This window comes from Pristiophorus japonicus, chromosome 15 (genome assembly GCF_044704955.1).
Source record: "Pristiophorus japonicus isolate sPriJap1 chromosome 15, sPriJap1.hap1, whole genome shotgun sequence".
Classification (NCBI taxonomy): Eukaryota; Metazoa; Chordata; class Chondrichthyes; family Pristiophoridae; genus Pristiophorus; species Pristiophorus japonicus.
The window spans coordinates 63091087-63116735 of NC_091991.1; the positions used below are offsets into that span (position 1 = coordinate 63091087).

The following is a 25649-nucleotide window of genomic DNA, read 5'->3' on the forward strand; positions in this document are numbered from 1 at the left end:
CCAGGAGAGGAGACTTCATTGTCTTCCCTCTGACCAGAGAGGCAGACGGAATGTGCACGTGGCTTTGCCAGGATAGCGGACTTCACCATGGTGCAGGGCACCATCAACTGCACGCAAGTGGCTTTGCGGGCAAAGTATGTAAATGCTGAGATGTACCACAACCACAAAGGTTACTGTTATGTCTTTAGATGCTCTGATAATGGCTCCACGAGGCAATGTGTTGCACTTGAACTGTAGTGACCTTAGTCCTTTATTGATAACTCCAGAGTAAGGATCACACCTGGTGGCCTGCCTTTTATACTAGGCCTGGCACACCTGTACAGGTAAACTACAAGTCTCCCACTGAGGTGCCCCCTGGTGGCACACCTTGTAAAGTACAAGCAGTAACCATGTAGGATACATGACAGTTACCACTCGCTGAATGTGCTATTCGTGTGCGACCATACTCAGCACATCATGATGGTGAATGCCCAATATCCTGGCAGCAGTCATGATGCTTTTATTCTGCGCCAGTCCGCTGCTCCCTCTGTCTTTGAGCTGCTGAGACAAACCAGAGGTGGCTACTAGGCAACAGAGGCTATCCCTTGACCACCTGGCTCATGATTCCGCTCCGCAACCCAACTAGACATGGGCAGCATGCGTACAATAAGAGCCATGCTGCCACACGAAACATCATATAGCAGACCATTGGCGTCCTTAGCCAATGCTTCTGCTGCTTGGACCTCTCTGGAGGAGCCTTGCATTACTCACTGGAGCATGTGTCCCGATTCTTTGTGGTCTGCTGTATCCTCCACAACCTAGCCACGATGAGGGCACAGCCCTTGCCATCAGGGATATGTCCACCAGCTCAGGAGGAGGAGGGAGAGGAGGAGAAGGAAGAGCAGGTTAAGAAGGAAGAGGAGGAGGCGGAAGAAGAGGAGAAGGAAGTGGAGGGAAGGAGGCAACCCAGACAGCCCCTTTCTGGCCGGGGTAGTTGGGGTCAAATCATCCACCTGTGGTGCGAGTGAACACAACCCCAATTCCCTATTCAACATTCGTCCCACACCATTGCTTCCCTCTGTTAGTAATCATCATAGCGTCCTTTTGGACACCATGCTGAAATAAAAGCCACCACAAAGCAAACATTCCAATAAAACTTTATCCATATATCCATCCAATATTACATTAAAAAATCAACTAATCACGCTTGTGCATTCCCTTAGTGAATGTCCTGCATGTGCCTTTGCCTATCCTAGTGCTCCGACGCAGTCATCATCATAGCCAGTCCCTTGGAATCGAGGAAGACTTGCTTCCACTCTTAAAATGAGTCCTTAGGTGGCTGAACAGTCCAATACAGTCCCTGTCACAGGTGGGATAGATAGTCATTGAGGGAAAGGGTGGGTGGGACAGATTTGCCGCATGCTCTTTCCGCTGCCTGTGCTTGATTTCTGTATGCTCTCGGCGATGAGACTCGAAGTGCTCAGCACTTCCTCCACTTAGGGTGGTCTTTGACCAGGGACTCCCAGGTGTCAGTGGGAATGTTGCACTTTATCAGGGAGGCTTTGAGGGTGTCCTTGTAACATTTCCGCTGCCCACCTTTGGCTCGTTTGCCGTGAAGGAATTCCGAGTAGAACGCTTGCTTTGGGAGTCTCGTGTCTGGCATGTGCTACCCCAGTGGCTGCAGCATGGCTGGTGGAAGGCTGCTGACTTTCAGTGGGGGAGATTGCAGATCACCTAGCAGGACCACCTCAAAGAGCTCTAGGCCTAGTAGGTCCGGCTTCCTACTGCACCATCTCGGCATGAGCGGCAGAAGTTTGGGCTGGCTGGCTGACAGGGAACAGCAAGGACACTGGCAGAGTGGCAGTGGTGGGAGGACAAATGCTGCCATCCTGAGAGAGGACAGCAGGGTTATTCATTGCCACTCCCCCAGTGCCTCAGCAATCCTAGTAATCTGTTGGAGTACAGACTGCTGGACTGTTGTGACACCCTGCAAACTCCTTTCAATACTGGTAAACCCAGCCATGATGGAAGCAGTCTGTGCTTGCAGGACTTCAGACTGAGCTTCCACTACAAGCACTCAGATGTTGGGTGATTTCTGCTTGAGCTGCAATGGAAGTTGACTCTTCGGCCTTCAGATGTGGCATGATGGTTGGGTCCACAAGTGTGTTAATGGATCTGCCCAGCCCTTCCATGTTGGAAAGGATGGGCTCCAAGCTCTGCCGAAAGCCTCATGCAAGTCAGGAGCTGGACTCCTCCATGCTCCTTGCCATTGCATTCAGGCTTTCTGGCAGGCCTGGCAATGCACCAAGCATTTCATTGTGCATACTCATCAGTGATCTTCTGTAGGTCAACTCATCGAGGTCTTCATCTGAGTCCCTTGCAGCAGAACTCGTGTGCGACCTTGCCCTCTTGGACGCTGGTACCTGAGCTACACTTTCCCCCTGCCCTGGCTGCAGGCCCATTGTGCCTGGTGTCTCACCACATGCAGATCCCACATCTAACCTGTCCTCTAAAGTTGGTGGAGTGTCAGTATCTGAGCTGATTACTGGGAGTGTGAAATCGAGTGATGGCGTTTCTTCTTCTTCTTCACTCTCCTTTTCATCTTCTTGTTTAACCACTGCTTGGGCACGCTGAATTTCTTAGCTGTCTGAAACAAGAAAGGAACAAGGAAAGCAAGGTGTGCATGCTTACACCATGTGCAGATTGTAAATCAATGGAATTGTGGGATGAGGGGCAAGTGGGATGTGAGAAGGAGGATAATGTATGAGGATAGAGACATCTGGCCATAGGCTCAGCCATGCCCCTGCCAAGAATGACCAGCACTGTCTCCTCCAACGGGGTGAGGCGATCCAGGCGAGCCTGTCCCCCACTAGTTAAGGTCTGCTGGTGCCAGTTATATGTCATCTTTTCCTGCAAGAGAAAAGGAAATCTGTCAGTGAGTATGGTGTAATGTGTTTGGGTGATGTGCCTGTCATGGTTGAATAGCTGACAGTGTGTTCAAGCTGTGAGATGTGGGTGTGAGGCTTCTAGCAGTGGTAAGTGTGTGCGGGAAAGGTGAAGCTATGAATGTGAAGTACAGTAGATGAATGATGGAGGTATGCTGCATTGAGCAATGTGTGAGGCTAGTGGTGCAGAAGGTGGGATATGGCATTTGAAGATGAATTTACTGACCTTGACAACTGCACTGAGCCCAGGTCCTTGCAGCTATAGGCTGGCATTTACCACATTGACTATTTGCTCCCATTTCAGTCATGTCTATTGCCTGGATGGCCTCCTGACCCCTTGTGGAAAGAGGACCGCTCTCATGGAATTGACCTCCTGGACAAAGGCCTCCAGTGTTTCATCCGTGGACCTTGGAGCCCTTTCTTTGGCTTGTTGAGCCATTACTCAGTCTTCTTGTTCATGACACTCGCCTCCACAAGCACCTGTTGCAGGCACCTCCCTTTTAAGAGGTGCAGACTGCCTTTACTTGGATGAGGGACCAAGTGTAATGTAGCCAAGTTTGCTGACGATACAAAGATGGGAGAACAAGCAATGTGTGAGGAGGACACAAAAAGCCTGCAAAAGGATATAGACAGGCTAAGTGAGTGGGCAAAAATTTGTCAGATGCAGTATAATGTTGGAAAGTGTGAGGTTATGCACTTTGGCAGAAAAAAATCAAAGAACAAGTTATTATTTAAATGGAGAAAAATTGCATAGTGTTGCAGTACAGCAGGACCAAAAGGTTAATATGCAGGTACAGCATGTGATCAGGAAGGCCAATGGAATCTTGGCCTTTATTGCAAAGGGGATGGAGTTTAAAGCAGGGAAGTCTTGCTACAGCTATACAGGGTATTGGTGAGGTCACACCTGGAATACTGCGTACAGTTTTGGTTTGGAGGCAGTTCAGAGAAGGTTCACTAGGTTGATTCTGGGGATGAGGAGGTTGACTTATGAGGAAAGGTTGAGTAAGTTGGGCCTCTATTCATTGGAATTCAGAAGAATGATAGGTGATCTTATCGAAACGTATAAGATTATGAGTGGGTTTGACAAGGTGGACGCAGAGAGGATGTTTCCACTGATAGGGGAGACTAGAACTAGGGGGCATAATCTTAGAATAAGGGGCTGCCCATTTAAATCTGAGATGAGGATGAATTTCTTCTCTCAGAGGTTTTTAAATCTATGGAATTCGCTGCCTCAGAGAGCTGTGGAAGCTGGGTCATTGAATAAATTTAATACAGAGATAGACAGTTTCTTAACCGATAAGGGAATAAGGGGTTATGGGGAGCGGGCAGGGAAGTGGACCTGAGTCCATGATCGGATCAACCATGATCGTATTGAATGGTGGAGCAGGCTCGAGGAGCCGTATGGCCTACTCCTGCTCCTATTTCTTATGTTCTTGTAGGTTAACATTTCAGGATGCAATCCAAGTAGATAAGGAATGTTTCATGAATGAATCAGGAATTCTATATAATGAGTAACCAGAAAAATACATGGTATGTTGAAACATTTATCTGATTTTATCATGACAGTCAGAGCAATAATAATAATAACATTAATTTGCAATCTTTTCGAATCTATTAATGCTAAAATATTGGTTTATTTAGCTGGATGTTGAAGAAAGTGCACAAAAGAGGATATCCTAGGACCTTTTGCTGAACCATAGCTGTTCTGTGGTTATCAACCACAGTGCTCCCAAGGTCATTGGGTTCTAATTAATATGGCTAAAATCCAATTGGAAAGCCACAAGTTCAAATCCAAGCGTTAGCTCAAATTTCATTATCCCTACTTTCACTGAGTGAGTTCTGTTGGCTCTTGGCCAATCTGGCGATTAAAACACTTTGCAAAAGTAGAGTCTCTCTAGTCAGAAGTCTAATTCTTGTCTAAATGTTTAAAAAAAATCAAACCATAATTGTATTTCTTCTTTTCCCACTCACCCCAACAATGTTGTCTCCTGGTAGTCTGGTTGCCACCACAGAATGTGAAAGGAAATTCTTAAGGAGCTGGTCCACCTAGTCCATGATTTCCCCTGGCACTTTAGAATATTATGCTGGACATGACGGGACATGTTCGATATGTCCATCCAAGTGTGGCTTGGTGCATTCTAATGAAATGTAAATGATGAGAGTATGTGATCCAATCTATTTCCCATCCTTTGTGCCCTGGCAATTCTGGGCTCTAGAAACAGCTCTGCATTCCTGGTGTCCAACATTGCTACGGCGACAGAGGGATTCAAAAGTTAAAGACACACTGTTAATTGTTAATTGCAGGATGATTGATTGCAGTGGCCAACACAATTCTGTTGGAAAACAAATGTAAAACTCCTTGGGTCGATACAGAAGCCACTGCCACACTACATTGTAGCAAGTGCCAGAGGAATGCCACAGTCATTCTCTGCCTGCTCCCAGGTAGGAGGCTGGGAACGCCCTCCAGGAGTATGCAAAATATCCTGACACTTGAAAATCAGTTGGGTGTCAGGTGGAGGGCACTGGAATAAATGGAACTCTCACCCCAACCAAATGCGGCAGGATTCCGCCAAATTGGAAAATCCCTGCCATTCAACTGTCAATATCACTCTATGGTTGGCCAATCGGCCTCAAGATTCCCACAGAACACACAATAGATTTCTTCTCCCTACATACAGTTCCTTACACCTATTGCAAGGACTAGATGAGAAATGATAAACCCTGCCTTATTTTGCAGGGTTTTGAGTGACAGATAACTGCTAAAACTCAGTCCATTGAGTGAGAAATGTTGCTTCTGCTCCAGGTTACCATATCCACGATTAGAAAAACGTGTACACATTTGTTTTTATTTGGTTAAAATCAACAGATTAATGTTTATTGATGTTTATTGGATTTTCTACATGTGGAAGACTTTATGAGAAAACTATGGGTCCCTTAACACGTTGAGGTTCAGTATTGCACTTGTTCTAAGGAAATCCAAACAAGTATTGGATACAGCAAGAACCAAGAATCCTGTAAAATGATGTTCCCTGACCTAAATCCTGCTTCCTTTTTCACAGATATTGATGAATGCATTACAGGGAGGCATAACTGCTCTGGCACTGAGACCTGCTTCAATATCCAGGGCAGCTTCCGCTGCCTGACCTTTGAGTGCCCAGAAAACTATCGAAAGTCTGGAGATGCGTAAGTAAAGGAATTTTAGACATTTTCAGGTCTTCATTGGGATCTTCAAGGTATTTTGCTGATTGAGATTCTGTCTTGTCCTGCTAAATTCTTAGGTGGTTTTAGGGGCTCAATTTTCCCCAGTGGTTTGCGCTGTTTTTTTGGCGCTGCCTCTTTTTTCTTGGCCTTAATTAAAAAATCCAAGTTTCCCCAAAGATTGTGCGCCAACGTAACTCAGTTAGTTACGATTTTTTTAGGTTTCTTTTTTTTGCGCCAGTTTTTCACATTTATGCAAGTTTGGCCAACTTACATTTCTCGTAGGACTGCGTATGTGACCACTTCCAAAAAACCTTCTGGGCATTTAAGAAAAACCAGCACATATCAAAAAATCGGCGCAGAAAGACCCCATTGTTTTAATGCGAAGTTTTGGAGGGAGTCAAGAACACATTAAATATGTATCATGAAGCTTAATTTTTTTCAAACTTAAAACGCAGAAAATGGAAGTTTAATGCAATTCTTTAATTTTGGATTTTTTTCAAAGTGCCACGCCACCACTGAACATCTCCAAACCGGGCTTGAGGCTCGGAGCGTCGGCCGGCAGAATCGCTCCTTTGCCCGGACATAGGGGATTGGGACTTGGCTTCAAAAAAAGCCCGGGGAGCGGGTGGCGGGGGGAAGCTGAAATGAAGGGATGACAACCCTTACACAATGCAGCAGCATCAAATGAACCCCGGGTGGGGCAGAGGGTGGGGGGGATTTCCCGATCTAAGCAAGCCTACGGCACATGCCCAGACCTGGGCGTGGTTCATAGTAGTGCGTCGACATTGGAGACAGCGACAACAAAGAAGCTTGTCCTGCTATTTTGAGCTTCTTGCAAAGGTATAATTTAATCATGGGGGCAATACTGATAATGCCATACCTCATGCAAGCCTTCTGCATGATGATGCTGCAAAGGAGACAATTGATTCGACGTCATCGCATGAGGAACCTCAGAGCACGTAGGATGATGGTCAGGAGGCCTTACCCATGTCAGATATATCGAGACGGGTTCATACCTGCACGTGAGTGATATAGACTGTGTGAGAAGGCTGCGTTTCCGCAAACAAATTGTAACCAAGATCTGTGAGTTACTAGAAGCAGTCCTGCAACCTAGAAGCATCAGGAGGACTGCTTTGTCAGTTGAAGTGAAGGTTACAGCTGCAATTTCATTCTATGCATCTGGATCGTTCCAGGCCACAACTGGGGATGTGTGCGCCAATTCTCAACATGCAACACATATCTGCATTCGGCAGGTGACTGCTGCACTATATGCCTGGAGGAATGACTACATAAAGTTCTCCATGACCACCCAGGCAGTGCGTGAAAGGGCTGTGGGCTTCTCCAGGATTTCTGGCTTCCTAAAGGGACAGGGCTGCATTGATTGTACCCACATCGCCTTGTGAGCACCTTTGGAGGAGTCCGAGATGTACAGGAACAGAAAAGGCTTCCACTCCGTTAATGTGCAGCTCATGTGTGACGACATGCATCGCATCATGTCAGTTGATGCAAGATACCCTGGGAGCACCCATGATGCGTTCATCCTACGCGAGACGTTATAACTGCCATGTTTCAGCAGCAGCCAGAAGGGCAGAGCTGGCTACTGGGAGACAAAGGGTACGGTCTCGCCACCTGGCTCATGACGCCCATACGTGTAACCCGGACAGAAGCTGACCGGGAATACAACATGTTGCACATTGCGACGTGCAGCATACTAGAGAGGACCATTGGCATCTTCAAACAGCTTTTCCAATACCTGAACCATTCCGGAGGCTACTTGCAATATTCCCCTGAGATTGTCAGTCACTTCACTGTTGTGTGCTGCATGCTGGATAACTTAGACATTATGAGGCAGCAGCAGCTGGTAGTAAAAGACCCACCTGAGGTGACATTGGTTGATGATGAGGAGGAAGATGCAGATGACGAGGAAGGGGAGGATGAGGAAGCCATGCAACTACATGAATCCGGAACACAACGGTGGAGGAGGGCGGGCCGTCGTGCCCCTTTAACGATTGCTCGAGCCTTGCACCAGCAGCTCATCCGTGAACGCTTTGCTGCCTGAAGGCTCAGCGGCAACTATTCCAAATGGACCATATTTACTGTTTGGACTTGTTCCGTAATGTGTTGTGTTACTGGAACAAATAATGGAAATGATTCAGTTATAATTTAAAATATATTTTTTTCAAAACTTTAACACTTGTTTGTGCTTAACTTTCATAAAAATATTTCAGTTTTCAGTTAAGATCACTTACAAACTTTAAAATCACTTACAAACTCTATGATCACTTAAAACCTTTTAAATTTATAAGTTTACATAACTTACAAAAAACTTTTAATTTGGGAACTGTTACAACAGTAACAACAACAACAACAGCAAAGAAAAACTGCACCTATCTCTCCTTATTCTAAGACTGCCTACTGCACTTGGTCTTGTTGACTTCACCCCTGCCCGCAGGCGGTGGCGCAGCATTTCTCGGAATTTACCAAGCTTATTCTTTCGAATATCTCGGGTATTGCACACTTCTTGATTGCGGGGGGGTGGGGGGGGGGGGTGGTGAGGGGGCATGGGGGGGTGGGGGGTGGGGGGCGTGGGGGATGGGGGGGTGCAGAAAGCGGAAACGTGGAGTGCCCGGCTTGGGCCTCTTCAGAGGCTGGTCTGGGGATTGGAATGGGAGAGGCAGTTGATTCTTTCAATGGCTCCTGAGTCTGGGCGTGTTCCCTTATTGCAGCAGCTAACTCGGACATTCCCGCCCTCATGTTCACTGACAGTGTATCAGCTGCCTGCCACATTCCATCCCTAATGAGCCTGGACAGTGTTCTCATTTCTCGTGAGATTGTTGTTACTTCTCCCGACAGTCCCGATACCTCATCATCCATCCCACTGATGGTGTCCAGGAGTGATCATGTAAAGTCAATGCTCTCCGCACTCATTGCCATCATGTGAACCACATCTGTTAGATCCTGCACCTTAGGAGAGTGCAGTTGAGCTCTCCTTCCCCTCCTCACCCTGGGTGTGGCTCGCTGCATCCCATTGAGACCCACAGCGTCGGACGGTGGGGCGCTGGGTATGCCTTGCTGCATCCCACTGGGACCTGCAGCCTCAGACAGTGGGGCCATGGATGTGCCTCGCTACATCCTACTGGGACCTGCCGCCTCGGACGGTGGAGCCCTGGGTGTGCCTCGCTGCACTCCATTGGAATCCCCAGCCTCGGACTGTGGGAAACCATGTAATGTCCCACCAACACTTGTACCACTCAGGAAAGGGACTTGCACCTCAATGGGCGGCACCTGCACCTCCTCCAGGGTGCGTACTATAGTGGGGGCTTCATCTATCACCTCCCCCTCCCCCTCACCCCCATGCTCTTGGTCTGGAAGGTGGGATTGGAAGATGTTCTCCTCTTCAGGCTCATCCGCGTCTGAATCTTCTTTTGAATCGGCTTCAGCCTCGTCAGGGTTGGCCTCAAGTTCTGCAAAATATAACAGAATAGACAAATGGTTAGCAGCAGAGGAAGAGGGGGTGGGGTGGCATGAGTAGGCACACACAGCGCAGGCAGCAGGCTCATTTGAAGGACCATGATGAATGATACACATTGCATCAACCGAAGCGTAGTTGACGGAGACATCCCCATGGACCGAAGCATGGCTAGACCGCGCAGTACTTAACATTTAGCAAAGCCAGACTGTGGAATTTGCAGGATTTACCCTTTCTCTCAAGTGTCGGCCCAGCTTGTGCAGTACTGATTGCTTTTCTCCAGGCAGGACCCATCAAAGCAGCAACCCTCTCTTCCAAGGGTGTCACTGGGTACAGATTTGCCAGGCCTCCTCCTGTTCGAGTTCTTTCCCTTTTGTTGTGTGCCATCTTCCTCTGCAAAGATGAAAATATAACTCTTTAGAAAGGGTGTCTTTCTGCTGGATGGGACATACAGCTGGTCACATTTACAATTGCAATTCCAGTGAATAAATGAAAATGTTACTTACACTAACTACTTGACCAAGGACCTGCCACTTCTTTTTGCACTGGCCTCCAGACCTTGGGATGGTCACCATTGGGCAGTAATCTTGTACAAGTTGGTTCCAGCATTTCTTCATTTCTTTTGGTGAAATTTTTATGTGACCTCTGCTGGTGTCCAGCTCATGCCATCTGGCCTCAATTACAGTAACTAGTGCCTCCACTTCATCCTATAAGAAATTCTTGATCCTTGAGTCACGTTGAATCTTGTATTGCAGCTCCGATTTTTCCAATGAGAATTAAAGTTCCCGTACACAACTGGCTCTTTAAAAATGGCCAAATGCAGACCTGGAGTTGTACTGTGCATGAGCGCCCATAGCAGTCACGTCAAAAACATCCTTTTTTTTTGCGCTTACGCAAAAGAGGGGGTGCATCGTTTTTTTCAGCGCAGACATAAGGCTCCACCTCCCGAAGCTAAAGGACAGGTTGTCTATGGCCAATTTCAAAAAATAGAACGGGGAAACTTACTAGTTATTTTGTTGGAGTAGTCGGGGCCAAAAAAACAGGCGTAACTCTTGCAGTACGCCAAAAACCGGCATTGGGGAAAATTGAGCCCATGGTGTTTAAGCTACAGTCTTTTAGTAGGCCAAGACTTAGCTTAGCTCTGACTATAGACAAAGTGCTCCTGATTGAAACTAGTAATGATCAGATTTAAAAGAAATTATAATCTACATTCCTGCTAAATACTAGAGAAACAAAATATAATGTAGTGCAAATTACGGAGGAATAAAAATCCAGTAAAATGTCTTCGAGTCTCTGTGCTCTGTGTAATCACCAAGGTCTTATTCACAGTAATCCTTGTTACAGTTGTTTCTGTCTGAATGTGTTAATCGGACACGTAGTACAAAAGAACACAACGTGAATTGGACTTGTTGGTCCAGTTCTGTGCTTAACCTTATAGCTTACGTTGTTAATTTCACTCTCAGTCTCTAGGTGTTTCCCATCTAGGAGTCCCATAGGAGTTCTACCTGGTGCACTACACTGTTGAATTCATTTTAACCAGTTCATTGTGAACTGGAAAATCCATGGGCCATCAGTCCTGGAATAAGTGCTGGGTTCTACCTGCTGGGAATATCTGCTGCTGACTCTGCAGGTGTATACAGCTTCTGGGAGAGGTTTCCCGATTTAAATAGTACAGGGAGGTACCTGCACCACAATGGGCACATCTTCGGCACCCACCAGAGTTGGAGGGGGTGGGAGAAGCAGGTTGCCTCTGTTTTTGATGGGTTCATCAGCCCCCTGTAGAAGGCCTACCACCAGAAATCCCAGGCCTATTTTGAGGTTCCTGGCCAAGCCCAGGATGGAGAGCGGACAGTGAGGACAAGTAGGGATAATGCAAGTAAGGATGTCCTTGTGACTTTGGTTATGCTCATTTTAGTACTGTGGTAGAAGCAGAAACCTGATTGGAAAGATTCAAACATGGAGTTGTGGAAAAGATGGGCTCAGATTTAGGAAGCGATAAATTTCAAATTTAATACGTTACCTTTTCCCTAGCACTACGTGTACAATGAAACTTTCATTTTCTGCCATAATATATTTGACCACCTCTATCTCTGTGGATAATGGAATTGGCGGATAATTGAGTTGATCTATACTATAGTATAACATTGCCTTAGACATGACAAGTGGGTGAACATCTTCAATTCACCCCCAAAATTTCTAACATAACAGCATTTAAAATGACTCATTTTAAAATAACTTTATTAACTTGCCTATAAAGTTGTTTTTTGTATGTTTGAGTACCTTTATTAATCTGCTTACATGAAGACCTCAGCCTGAATTAAAAATCTTTGCTTGAAGTTGCCATTTTCGCCAAGTGCTATCACTCTGTTGGCTTCTGAAAGATGGCACAGTCTAACTATTTAAAGAGTTTCTTATCGTGCACTGGGAGGATTTTATCAGTGCAAGCGCCAAGTATATCTTCTCATGGCTTAAATGCATTTTTTAGTATTCTTCCAAATTATTTGAAAAGAAGCTACAGAATTAGTTTTTCAGGTAAAATTTCATGTTATCAACTTTCTAACTTACAGAAACAGTATGGGGTAGATTTTAGTCTTCGCCACTTGGGCGGTTATATGGTGGAACAGTTTACCCACCCTTTATAAGAACCGTCCCAATTTATATTTCATTAAATACAAATTGGATGGATTGTCAGGCAGTATAGATGAAAATCTACCCCCATAAATCAGATGCAGCTATGCAGATAGACAGAGAAAACAGAAAGAAAGACTGACAGTGTCTTTCCACATTGTGTTTTGATGCTTTTTTTATTCTCCCTCCCCTATCGCCCCTCCTTCCCCCATGAAAAATGAACTGAATTTTGGAAGCCTTTTGGGAAAATACAAAGTAATTGATTCAAATCCCCTGAGTTTTGTAGATAGAAAATATAAGCATGTAAATTAATCACAGCAGTGCAAACAATCTATTTAGGTCCAGTGTACTCCCACCACCAAACCTCAGGAAAGATATATTCGCCTTGGAGGGAATGTAGTGTAGATTCACCAGAACCATACCAGGGCTTAAAGCTCCTACAATCTTAAAATTAGAGCTAGGCCAGTAAGGAGTGAAATTATGAAGTACTTTATCACACAAAGGGTTGTGGAAATTTGGAATTATTTCCCTAAAAGGCTGTGGATGCTGGGTCAATTAACATTTTCAAGACTGATAGATTTTTGTTAGATAAGAGCATCAAGTGATAGCCTGTACCTCAACATGGAGTTGAAAAACAGATCAGCCATAATCTAATTGAAAGGTGGAACAAGCTCCAGGGGTTGAATGTCCTACTCCAGTTCCTATGCATCTGTCACAATTCAAAGTGTCACACTTTGGCACAGATGCAAAGCAGTTTATTAAAAAGAAAGAAAGGAAGAGGCCAGGTCCAACAAAGCTCCACTTTAACAGCTTAACATCACAGATCCCAGATTACCACTCCAAGGCAAATCTGCTCGTTAACTGAAAATGAATGTGTGACACTAAAACTTTGTGTGCAGCATCTTGCCTCTGTTATGCAGCAACAGTGGCATCACATGATTATTGCCAATGCAAATAGTTCATGGAGTTGAAATACAGATTAGCCATAATCTAAGAAAGCCTAACCATAATTTTGGACTAAGTCAAGAACACATGGCATCCGAAGAAAGGAGGTAACATAAATGTTTCAGTGTTGGTAGTTCTTTACTTTGGCAAAACCTTCAGCTGTTTCCTTTTTGCTATTTATTAGCTCTTTAATTGCATGCTCTCCACTTAAACTGGCTGCACTGGATACAACCATGCCTCCTGCTTCATTCATAAAGTAATTTTATGCTTGGTTGGGGCAGGCTTCAAACATTTTTTTTTATTGGATTTTGGATTTCTTGTCCCTTAGCTGCTGTTGTCTTGGCTCTCGTCTTCCAGCTGGCAGAGTTGATGTGGTCTTCCTCATCGCCTCCTCTGTCAGTATTATCCTTATCATCATCAAGTAGTAGAGGTGCATAAAAAGCATCAGATTTAATGCAAAACATTTTTAATACTTAATTCTCTTCCTGTTACATTATTCTGAGCATTTGTCTCCCACTCTTTAGTTTAAGTCTGATGGGTGCCTGAAGCTCACTGTTAATTATTTGGGAATGAGTTATTATTCCTTGGACAGATCACAGAATAGAAGCACCTTACTGTAGAAGGGATGAAAAAACAGACAGCTGAAAAAGTTCAGGACAACCTGTGTTACAGTCCACTCTGCAACAACCACTCTGATCAGTGAAGAGGAGGAGGCGAGCAGACAGAAAATGGTGTACCTACTTTTATGGCTGGGCTCAGGACCAGTGAAACTGTAAATTGTGAATTTGAGGGTGAGGCACAAATAGAATTTGAATCCAGAGCATTTAACTGGGAGGAAGGCACTCCTGATTTATTTGTCCATCACAAATGTTTGTGTTTTTGCATGGTGAGAGATTTTAAAAATGGAAAAATACTTAGCCTATCTGATACACATCACAAGGTCAGAATTTAGATTCAGGTAAAGAAGGCCTTTAAACCCATTTGTTCTCACCCTTCCTGAAAACTAATCCTACCACTTTCCTATTACAGTAAATACTTCCTTAAATGAGTATTAAATGAGTTGTGTCCTGGCCTCAGCGAATCTTCCAGGCAACCTGTTGCAACTGTTGATCACCCTCTGTGTAAAGAGGTATTTGCTGACATGTGTCCTAACTTTTCCCTTCACAACTCTAAACTCATATCCTCTTGTCCCTCTGCATTGACTTTTACCTTTTCTATTCTGTTAAGTATTGTGCACTTCTATAAAGTTCCCACTGAGACATCTCTTTAGGAGGCTGAAGAACCTGAGCTTATCTCGTAAGTCTTCCCTCTGATATTGAGGATGCGTCCTGTTGCTCTCCACTGCACTGCCTCTAGATTGCTTAATTGGGTTCCATGCTATGTTTAGTAGTGTGCTCAGTTTCTCCCTCTGCTATAGTCATATGCAAGCTTCTGAATAGATTTACTTGGAAACATGCCTAACTAGCCATTCTCTGACTGCTTTTCCGGGGTTTCTGCAGCTCTTTCTGCGAAGTTATGGTGGACGAGCAGGATGGAAACATTTACACTGTTTTTCCGGAGGTTCTATGGCTCTTCCACTGGTTAAGGAGGATGTGTGGGAGAACCCCTGCTGAAATTCACCCCCTTGATATCATTACTTTCTGTATGTTCTGTAATAGAAGAAAAATGTGTTGAATTGTCATAGGTCAAAGATCAAAATCTAAAATTCTGAGTGGAAACATTGAGGGTGAATTTTCGTGGGGAATCTCTTGCTTGTCTGCCATTTTTCTGGGGTTTCCGTGGCTCTTCCACTGAATTTGCGACGGATGAGTGGGAGAACTTCCACGGACATTCACCCCCATTGTGTAGGTAATTCTTTTATTTTCTGCTACACTGACTTGCTGGCTTTGCTTATGTTCATTAACACCCTCTTTCCTCTCTCACTTTCTTCCAGTCGCTGTGAGCGCTTGCCTTGCAATGAGAATAAGGAGTGCCAAAGCCTACCTTTAAGAATAACCTACTATTACCTCACTTTCCCCACCAACATCCAAGTGCCCACCAATGTCTTCCGTTTCGGGCCCTCTCATGCTGTTCCTGGAGATAACATTCTCCTTTCCATTACCCATGGCAACGAGGACGACTACTTTAACACGCAGGAACTGAATAACAACAGTGGAATTGTATTTGTACAGCGGCAAATCACAGAATCCAGGGATTTTCTTCTCACCGTTGAGATGAAGCTCTTACGTCATGGAGCCACCAACATATTTGTAGCAAAAATCTACATTGTTGTCACTGCTGAGATTTGATGACTGTTATTTGGTGAATAGTCAGAGCAATGATTACTATTATTACCCCAGTTGACACAATGGTATGCTGACTGACAAAGATAGAAATCTGGACTTTCTTATATTTACTATGCATGTCCAAGTGGCCCAGTGCACAGGTTTCTGATTTCTTGTTTTTCAGCCATTGTGAAGGCCCAAAAGTATAACTTTCATAATGACTTTGCTCCCCCACCCTTCGCCACCACCTTTACAGTGGCTTAATGATAGATCTCACTGCATGACTTCTGTCTCTTAGTATGCAAATAGAGGGTGTAAAATTAAGAAAAGTGAGGGATATGTACATTATTCAATATTGTAACCCACTTGAGACATTGTCACTTGTGAATTATGAGGTCCTCCTCGTTTGTGGAGTAAACCGTTGCATCCAATTATCGTCTTTAGGGTTTTCTTAAGTCATCATTACATAAGTGAAAATGTAAATACCAAAACTAATTTTGTTTATTTCCCCAAATTAAAAAAAATATTTTTACACCTTGGAGAAAGTTAACACTTATACGTCGATCTTTGGAAAGGGGCGATATCATCAGAACAGTTATTGTGACATTGTAAAGAAGTTTTTTTTCCCCTCTCATTTTTCTAATGTGACCTCACTTTTGTGGTCTATGTGATTAACTTGGGAATCCTATTCAATATGTTTGGAGCAACAAATTACTCCCTTGCACTGATTAAAGACTTTGAGGGTGACTCTGTGAGGGATTCTCCTACTCGTCTGCCATAACATCGGCAGAAGGAAGAGCCTCGGAAACTCTGGGAAAATGACATAAATGCCATGAATGCAACTTTTCCAGGTTTTATGCAGCTCTTCTGCCGAAGTTATGAACTCCTGCAGAAATTCACCCCCTTTGGATTTTTTGTGCGGGAGTGGATTATTGTTGAGTGTACTTTGGGACTCTAAACTTGATGACATATATCACATTTTAAAGGAGATACACAAGGAGCTTTGTTGATATTATGCATTTTCAGATTCCTAGATAATTGCTCTCCAGTTATTAAGACACCACAGCCGCATAACCAACCACAACCTAATCTTGATTATTCTGACACGCAGAATACTCTATACAATGACATGATGCTGTGAGCTGTCACAGAACTGCTGTGTTAAAACCAGTGATTTCATGTTAGTCAATTGATCTTTTTTAAATGTTCCAAATTTCAATTGGCTCACCCTTTATGTAATGTAATTTTTGAAATTTCTAATGTGTTAGTAACATTGATGGGATTCTGTAGAACAATTTATGTACTGTATCATTTGTCATTGTGCTAAGTAAGCTATTCCAGATTAGTTTTGTTGATAAAATTGGTAGTGTTCTGTTTTGAAAGATGGGATACTTTTTAGTAAAACAGATACCTGCACAAAATTCTGAATTATTTGAGCCAGATTAGATATACGAATGTTTGCTCTTCTTAACTGTACTCAGCTTTTAATTGCACAGGGCACTGAATATATGGATGCCACTTTGCAGTATTTTTTAACAACAGCTGCACAATGATATTGTCTGATAAGGTGTCAATATGAAGCAAGGCTGGACACAGTTAGCCAAAATGGCCGGTTGAGTAGCTATTGACAACAGTTATCAAGCATCGTCCTATTTGCAGCTCATGGATGTCAATAGCTTTGTGAGTCATTTGACACCAGTCTGCTCGAATTGAGGTTACGTCTTCCGGCCACTCTGGCTGATGTGCCATTTGACTCTAAGACTGACCCCATAGAGGTTCCTTTCACAGGCTAATGCCAATATTGTTTAATCGAGTATAATTAGCAGTGGAATTGTCTACTTTTTTACTGTATAATTAATTTACTTTCTTTTTATTGCAGATTGTTAAATAAAATGTATTTCATTACTTCTGGACCCAGGGCTTTTTTTCTTTCCTTGTGAGCATCCAAGTACATTGAATTTTTTTTTTAAATGGGGTCTCTCACAGGACCTTTATGTTCGCTTCTGCATACGTTGTGGTCCTTTGCCCTCTATGTCCTGATTTCCTCCATCCAGGCCCCATAGCCTAATTTGTTTCAAATCAATTAACTTTTAGAGTGCAGTGGACCTGTTTACTCATCCAGACACAATCACAATGTGTAGGCCTCTGAGAACATATGTCATAGTGGTGGGTGGGGTGGCGGGGGGGGGAGTACTGAGTGAAATGCCCCAGTGTTTGCTGTTGAGAACATTACTGTTTCTGATTTACATCAATGACTTGAATTCAGAAACTCAATGCAAATAGGTGAAATGTGCAGATGATATCAAACTAGGATGGGCAGTGGAATCAGAAGAGGCAGCTCAAAAATTACAAAATGAGTCAGCAGAACATGGTAGGTGATTGTAAAGTATTGCACAAATAGAAAACAAATAAGTGACAGAATTACTCCATGAATGATGCTGAAATAGCTAAGCATGAAGTTGAAAAAAGACCTAGGTGTCTTAGTTCACTAAGGCCTAGAAAGTCGGTACCGCCCCGTTTGGGGGCAGTAACACTCGCGAGGCGCAGAAGTCTTGCCTCTCGTGATAAATTGAGGTTACCACCCACTACCTTGCTGGGGCAGGAGTGGGCCGCACGACTCAGCAGTGCTGGGCGGTATAGCACTGCTGCATACGAGGTGCTCTTCCCAGAATTAAAGGGAAGGGCCCAAGCTGCATACTCTGCATATTGGAAATCCACCTGCCTCGACCAATGGGGATGCCGCACAATCGCGATTGCGGCAGCGACCCCACGTCCAAAGCGGCACCGGAGCAGAAAAGAGAACGGAGATTTTTTTCAGGAACAGCCGGCCACCTCCCCTTTAAATTGCGCCCCGGTAGCGGCCAGCCGCTGGGTACGTGTCCCCTGAAGCTGTTGCTGTTATCGCCCGGTGCAGCTTCAGGGAGGTGCAAATGCATCCAATTTCTCCCCCTTAAATGTTCAAAATGTCCAATGCAGAATAGCAATCAACAAAGCTGATAGAATGTTGAACGACCTAACCAAAACTGGAGAATACAAGTCAGAGAAAGTCATTTTCAAATTGTACAATACTTTATTCAGACCACACATTGAGTATTGCATCCAGTTCTAGTTGCGAAGAGATAAAAGAGACATTCAAATGCTGGAGGCATTGCAGGGAAGAACCAAGAATCCCTAGAGTAAAGATTTGAGCTATGAGGTAGAGCTTGGGGTTTTTGATCTCAAAGGTATACAAAAACATTGAGTGAATGAAAGAAGTAAATCCACCATTTGACTTTAAATTAGAGTGTGAGAGAAGGACAAGGGCACTTGGGTCCAAACTAGAAAAAGGTAAACTTCGAGCTATATTGGGAAATTCACAGAGTGATCCACACATGGAACATACTCTTGGATGGAAGAAAACATTGGAATAATCTAAGAAACAATTGGATACTGCAATGGGGTGACATAAGGGGCTTTCTGGATGAATGAATTAAAATGGGCCAAATGGTCTTCCTTATCTGTAATTACCTTGTAACTTTGTGAACATATAGATGTCCTTCTCTTTTGATGGATTTTTGCATGTCAAAAATTGAGCCACTTTTCCTTGGCATTTAAAAGGCTGAAAATATCCCTTTTGAAGTTAGGTTTTAGGGTGTTATTTATTTTAAGTTGCTTCCTCTTCGAAAATGGATTGTGAACTCGGAAGTAGACTAATTTGGGTGAGCACACTTAAACTATATTTTAAAAGAAAAAAAACTGGAATAGAAAGAATTAATCCATTATAAAACAAGTAAAGGTAATATAAGTAGGGGAGAGTGGAGAAGAAAAGAAATGAGAGATTTTATTTGAGTATGTATTACATGTTTGTTTTGTGCCTTAGAGTTGATATAATAAAATGGCTGCTGACATTTGCACAGCTTATTGATACTACAATGTTAGTGTTTGTCTTGGCATCAAATATCAGTTCGCTAGATTTCTTTTGGTCAAGCCAAATTATGTTAACATAGATGGTGTTCCTTAAAATCAAGTATATAATACATTGCAGCCAAAAGTGTGTTTTTGAAAAAACATTACGTATTGAATAAAATATCTAAATTGCATTGCAGTGGATCGAGGATCACGAGGCTCTCTCTATTTGTGTAATTTACAGCAGATTAATCTTCATACAAATAAATCTGTGAACTAGAGTCACTATAGTATATTGGTTTCCTTGATAACAAATTAAGATGAATTTAAATTATACTGTTCCCCAGGACCATGTAGGCGAGCAATGTAAAAGTGATCATTTATGGAAGCAGCTGATCAATATAGAACAATTGGTAAAATCAAGGACCGGAAATTAGCTCAGAGATGTTCCCATTCTGTCGCTGTAAATTCGGCAGATTTCTTTTGCATTTCCAGCGTCGGAGCAGAAGCAGCTCCCGGCATGGAAATCAGGATCAGAGTGTAAACCAACTGTGTGTTTATGGAGTCTTAGATTTAGAAACACATATAATGTAAACCACATCATCATTGTTTGATATACATTCTGTTAGAATAACTGTGATTCTAATTCCAGAACTATTTGCAACTCCCCAGATAATGGAGCAGTCCATGCCCACATGCAGCAAGACCTGGACAACATTCAGGCTTGGGCTGATAAGTGACAAATAACATTCGCTCCACACAAGTGCCAGGCAATGACTATCTCCAACAAGAGAGAGTCTAACCACTGCCCCTTGACATTCAACAGCATTACCATCGCCGAATCCCTCATCATCAACATCCTGGGGGTAACCATTGACCTGAAACTTACCTGGACCAGCCACATAGCTATAAGAACAGGTCAGAGGCTGGGTATTCAGGGGTGAGTGTCTCACTTCCTGACTCCCCAGAGCCTTTCCAGCATCTACAAGGCACAAATCAGAGGTGTGATGGAATACTCTCCACTTGCCTGGATGAGTCCAGCTCCAACAACACTCAAGAAGCTTGACACCATCCAGGACAATGCAGCCTGCTTCATTGGCACCTATCCATCACCGGCACACCATGGCTGCAATGTGTATCATCTACAAGATGCACTGCAGCAACTTGCCAAGGCTTCTTTGACATCACCTGCGAAACCCATGATCTCTACCACCTAGACAGACAAGGGCAGCAGATGCTTGGGAACACTATCACCCCAAAGTCACACGCTATCCTGACTTGGAAATATATCGCCATTCCTTCATCATCGCTGGGTCAAAATCCTGGAACATCCTCCCTAACAGCACTGTGGGAGTACCTTCACCACACGGACGGCAGCGGTTCAAGAAGGCAACTCACCACCACCTTCTCTAGGGCAATTAGGGATAGGCAATCAAAATGAGGTGCCAACCTGGGGAAACTGCAACACAGGACTACATGCATGCTAAACAGCGGAACCAGCATGCTTTAGACAGATCTACAGATCAGATCAAAGCCCTGTAGTCTTGCCACATCCAGTCGTTAATGGTGGTGGACAATTAAACAACTAACGGGACGAAGAGGCTCTATGAATATCCCCATTCTCAATGATGGCGGAGCCCAGCACATGAGTGCAAAAGTCAAGGCAGAAGCATTTGCAACCATCTTCAGCCAGAAATGCCGAGTGGATGATCCAACTTGACCTCTTCCTGAGGTCCCCGCCATCACAGAAGCCAATCTTCAGCCAATTTGATTCACTCCACATGATATCAAGAAATGGCTAAGCCCACTGGATACAGCAAAGGCTATGGGCCCCAACAACATCCCAGCTGTCGTGCTGAAGGTTTGTGCTCCAGAACTAGCCGCGTCTCTAGCCAAGCTGTTCCAGTACAATTACAACACTGGTATCTACCCGACAATGTGGAAAACAGCCCAGATATGTCCTGTCCACAAAAGGCAGGACAAATCAAATCCAGCCAATTACCGCCCCATCAGTCTACTCTCAGTCATTAGCAAAGTGATGGAAGATGTCGTCGACAGTGCTATCAAGTGGAACTTACTTACCAACAACCTTCTCACCGATGCTCAATTTGGGCTCCGCTTGGACCACTCGACTCCAGATCACATTATAGCTTTGGTCTAAACATGGACAAAAGAGCTGAATTCCAGAGGTGAGGTAAGAATGACTGCCCTTGACATCAAGACAGCATTTGACCAAGTGTGGCATCAAGGAGCCCTAGTAAAATTGAAGTCAATCGGATTGGAGGGAAAACTCTCCACTGGCTGGAGTCATACCTAGCACAAAGTAAGATGGTTATAGTTGTTGGAGGTCAATCATCTCAGTCCCAGAACATTTCTGCAGGGGTTCCTCAGGGCAGTGCCCTAGGCCCAGCAGCTTCAGCTACTTCATCAATGACCTTCCTTCCATCATAAGGTCAGAAGTGGGGATGTTTGCTGATGATTGCACAGTGTTCGATTCCATTTGCAACTATATCAGAAAATGAACCAGTCCTTGGGCTGATAAGTGGCAAGTAACATTTGCGCCACACAAGTGCCAGGCAATTACTATCTCCAACAAGTGAGAGTCTAGCCACTGCCCCATGATATTCAACGGCATTACCATCACCGAATCCTGGGGGGTCACCATTGCCCAGAAACTTAACTAGACCAACCACGTAAATACTGTGGCCACAAGAGCAGGTCAGAGGCTGAGTATTCTGCAGTGAGTGTCTCACCTCCTGACTCCCCAAAACCTTTCCACCATCTACAAACCACTAATCAGGATTGTGATGGAATACTCTCCATTTGCCTGGCTGAGTGCAGCTCCAACAACACTCAAGAAGCTCGACACCATCCAGGACAAAGCAGCCCACTTGATTGGCACTTCATCACCACCTTAAACAATCATTCCCTCCACCACCGGCGCACCGTGACTGCAGTGTGTATCATCTACAAGATGCACTGCAGCAACTCGCCAAGGCTTATTCGGCAGCACCCCCCAAACCTGCGACTTCTAAAACTTATAAGGATAAGGGCAGCAGGTGCATGGAACACCATCACCTGCAAGTTCCCCTCCAAGTTACACACCATTCTGACATGGAAATATATCACCGTTCCTTCATCGTCGCTGGGTCAAAATCCTGGAACTCCATCTCCAACACCACTGTGGCAGTACCATCATCACATGGACTGCAGCGGTTCAAGAAGGCAGCTCACCACCACCTTCTCAAGGGCAATTAGGGTTGGGCAATAAATACTGGCCTTGCCAGCGATGCCCACATCCCATGAACGAAAAAAAAATTGTTATAATGGAAATAGACTATGTATAAGCACACATGTTGCCAAGTCCTGGGTAGCATTTCAGGAATCTTGGATTAATGTGAAATCCATTGATGGCAAATCATATATCTAATTTTCCAGTTGTATGTTTCTTGAATTTTCTCCCTCAAACGAGCTTTTAATGCACCTCTGCAATGGATCATTTAAAAGGCATTGTTAAAATGACAGATAAATGTTACTATGATGTTTCATATGTGGAGAAAGAACCCAATGGTTTATCTTTGTTTTGTGTGTATAAATGTAATCAATGTCTTCACTGTGCAAGTTTGGCATCAAGATTTTCTATGTGGTTCTGTATTTGGCTATTGGATATGTTGTCTTGTTCAAGTATTATTTGAAGTTCTTTGGAATATTGGATTGTAGGTCACTAATGAACATGTTGATTTGTAGTTGGTTTTGCTTTGTTTCCTGAGTTCTGTTTCTGGGAATAGTGGAAGTACAGTGAATACATTTGTACACAGGCTTCAGTGTATAGTCTTGGCTCACAACATTTGTGCTTAGTGTTAAAGGTAGTTGTTTCTGGCCGTGATAGATAAATATTTGGGTTGTACCTGAGTGTTTGACTGCATATACTAGTGTTTAGGATGAAAACCGTGGTCTAACACGAAGGCAGAATATTATCTGAATGGCGGCAGATTAGGAAAAGGGGAGGTGCAGCGAGACCTGAGTGTCATAGTACATCAGTCATTGAAAGTTGGCATGCAGGTTCAGCAGGCGGTGAAGAAGGCAAATGGTATGTTGGCCTTCATAGCGAGGGGATTTGAGTAGAGGAGCAGGGAGGTCTTACTGCAGTTGTACAGGGCCTTAGTGAGGCCTCACCTGGAATATTGTGTTCAGTTTTGGTCTCCTAATCTGAGGAAGGACGTTCTTGCTATTGAGGGAGTGCAGCGAAGGTTCACCAGACTGATTCCCAGGATGGCAGGACTGACATATGAGGAGAGACTAGATCGACTGGGCCTGTATTCACTGGAGTTTAGAAGGATGAGAGGGGATCTCATAGAAACATATAAAATTCTGACGGGACTGGACAGGTTAGATGCAGGAAGAATGTTCCCGATGTTGGGGAAGTTCTGAACCAAGGGACGTAGTCTAAGGATAAGGGGTAAGCCATTTAGGACTGAGATGAGGAGAAACTTCTTCACTCAGAGAGTTATTAACCTGTGGAATTCCCTGCCGCAGAGAGTTGTTGATGCCAGTTCATTGGCTATATTCAAGAGGGAGTTAGTTATGGCCCTTACGGCTAAAGAGATCAAGGGGTATGGAGAGAAAGCAGGAAAGGGGTACTGAGGTGAATGATCAGCCATGATCTTATTGAATGGTGGTGCAGGCTCAAAGGGCCGAATGGTCTTCTCCTGCATCTATTTTGTATGTTTCTATGTTTCTATGTGTTCGCAGTATGTCTATAGTCAGTCATCATCATCATCATCATAGGCAGTCCCTCTAAATTGAAGAAGACTTGCTTCCACTCTAAAAGTGAGTTCTCAGGTGACTGTACAGTCCAATACAGGAATTACAGTCTCTGTCACAGATGGTTGCAGGAAAGGGTGGGTGGGACTGGTTTGCCGCACGCTCCTTCTGCTGCCTGCACTTGCTTTCTGCATGCTCTCGGCGACGAGACTCGATGTGTTCAGTGCCCTCCCGGATGCTCTTCCTCTACTTAGGGCAATTTTGGGCCAGGGATTCCCAGGTGCTGGTGGGGATGTTGCATTTTATCAAGGAAGCTTTGAGGGTGTCCTTGAAACGTTTCCTCGGGCCCTCCTGGAGCTCGCTTGCCGTGCAGGAGTTCCGAGTAGAGCGCTTGCTTTGGGCATGCAGACGATGTAGCCTGCCCAACGGAGCTGGTCGAGTGTGATCTGTGCTTCGATGCTGGGGATGTTGGCCCGATCCATACCTAGGGAGCCTACTATCAGCAAGGGCAGACATCGATGACGAGGTCCAACACCACTTCCAGTGTGCCAGTGCAGCCTTTGGTCGCCTGAGGAAGAGAGTGTTTGAAGACCAGGACCTCAAATCTGCCACCAGTCTTATGGTCTACAGGGCAGTAGTGATACCCGCCCTCCGATATGGCTCAGAGATGTGGACCATATAAAGTATACATCTCAAAGCGCTGGAGAAGTACCACCAGCGCTGCCTCTGCAAGATCCTTCAAATCCACTGGGAGGCTAGACGCACCAACATCAATGTTCTCAATCTATAGTCAGTAAGTATGTTATAACAGCTAAGGGAATTGATAATGATGTAGAAAATACCTGCAGGCTTCCAGAAATATGATTAATATACGGTGACCATCCTGGCAGTACATTTTTGTAATAAGTTATCAGATGTTTTCCTGAGCCATACAGATCAGGAAGGTCCTAGGTTCAATTGGTCTGTGTTGAGTTAGCTGATAGCAGTTCAGGCAGCAATAGGGGTGCTACAGTTAACCACAGCGTCCCAGGATAATAAGGGGAAATAACAGGGGTCTGATCTTGATCTTTATCCAGTGGCTCGTGCTGGAAAAATGTGGTGACTTGGTGCTGGAAAGTGCACATCGGTAAGGATAGGATCATGCTCAATTATAGTGACCTTCTATCAGGTCAAATTGCCTGCAAACACTCAGACCTGGATTTTCCTTAAAAAGGCTAATTTTCAGAGAGTGTAGAGGTGGTTTAGCAAATAAAATGGGGTGAGTGACCCTCTGCTGAATCTCCACTTCTAAAATAACCACCTGGTTTTCCTCCAGTGACTTCACTATGGCCTTGATCTTTCTGCTGGAGGTGTGACTTGCCGCATTTAAATGGAACAGGGGCGTGGAGCCCTGCAAGAGTGTCTGGAATTTCAGTAGCTTGCCGTGTGCTGCATTTTGTTGATATGCAGAATGGATTACTCCTTCCAGAAGCTGAAGAGAACGCCAATGAACAAGAGGGAGGTGGCCTTCCACTCTCACAACAGGGGAAGGTTGCACAGGAGGTAGAGGAAGTGGTGTAAGACATTCAT

The 25649-nt window shown here is 44.4% G+C and overlaps 1 protein-coding gene across 3 annotated transcripts in view; it reads left to right on the top strand.

Moving 5' to 3' along the window:
- fbln1 (fibulin 1) overlaps positions 1–25649 on the top strand; it is a 219023-nt gene that overhangs the window by 123255 nt on the left and 70119 nt on the right. For 2 of the 3 annotated variants that reach the window (XM_070900531.1, XM_070900533.1), the window contains exon 14: positions 5984–6107. In XM_070900531.1, the coding sequence (XP_070756632.1) occupies positions 5984–6107 (124 nt within the window). Of the gene's footprint in view, positions 1–5983; positions 6108–15100; positions 17313–25649 lie in introns of those variants that run through there. The other variant, XM_070900532.1, reaches the window with a different exon arrangement.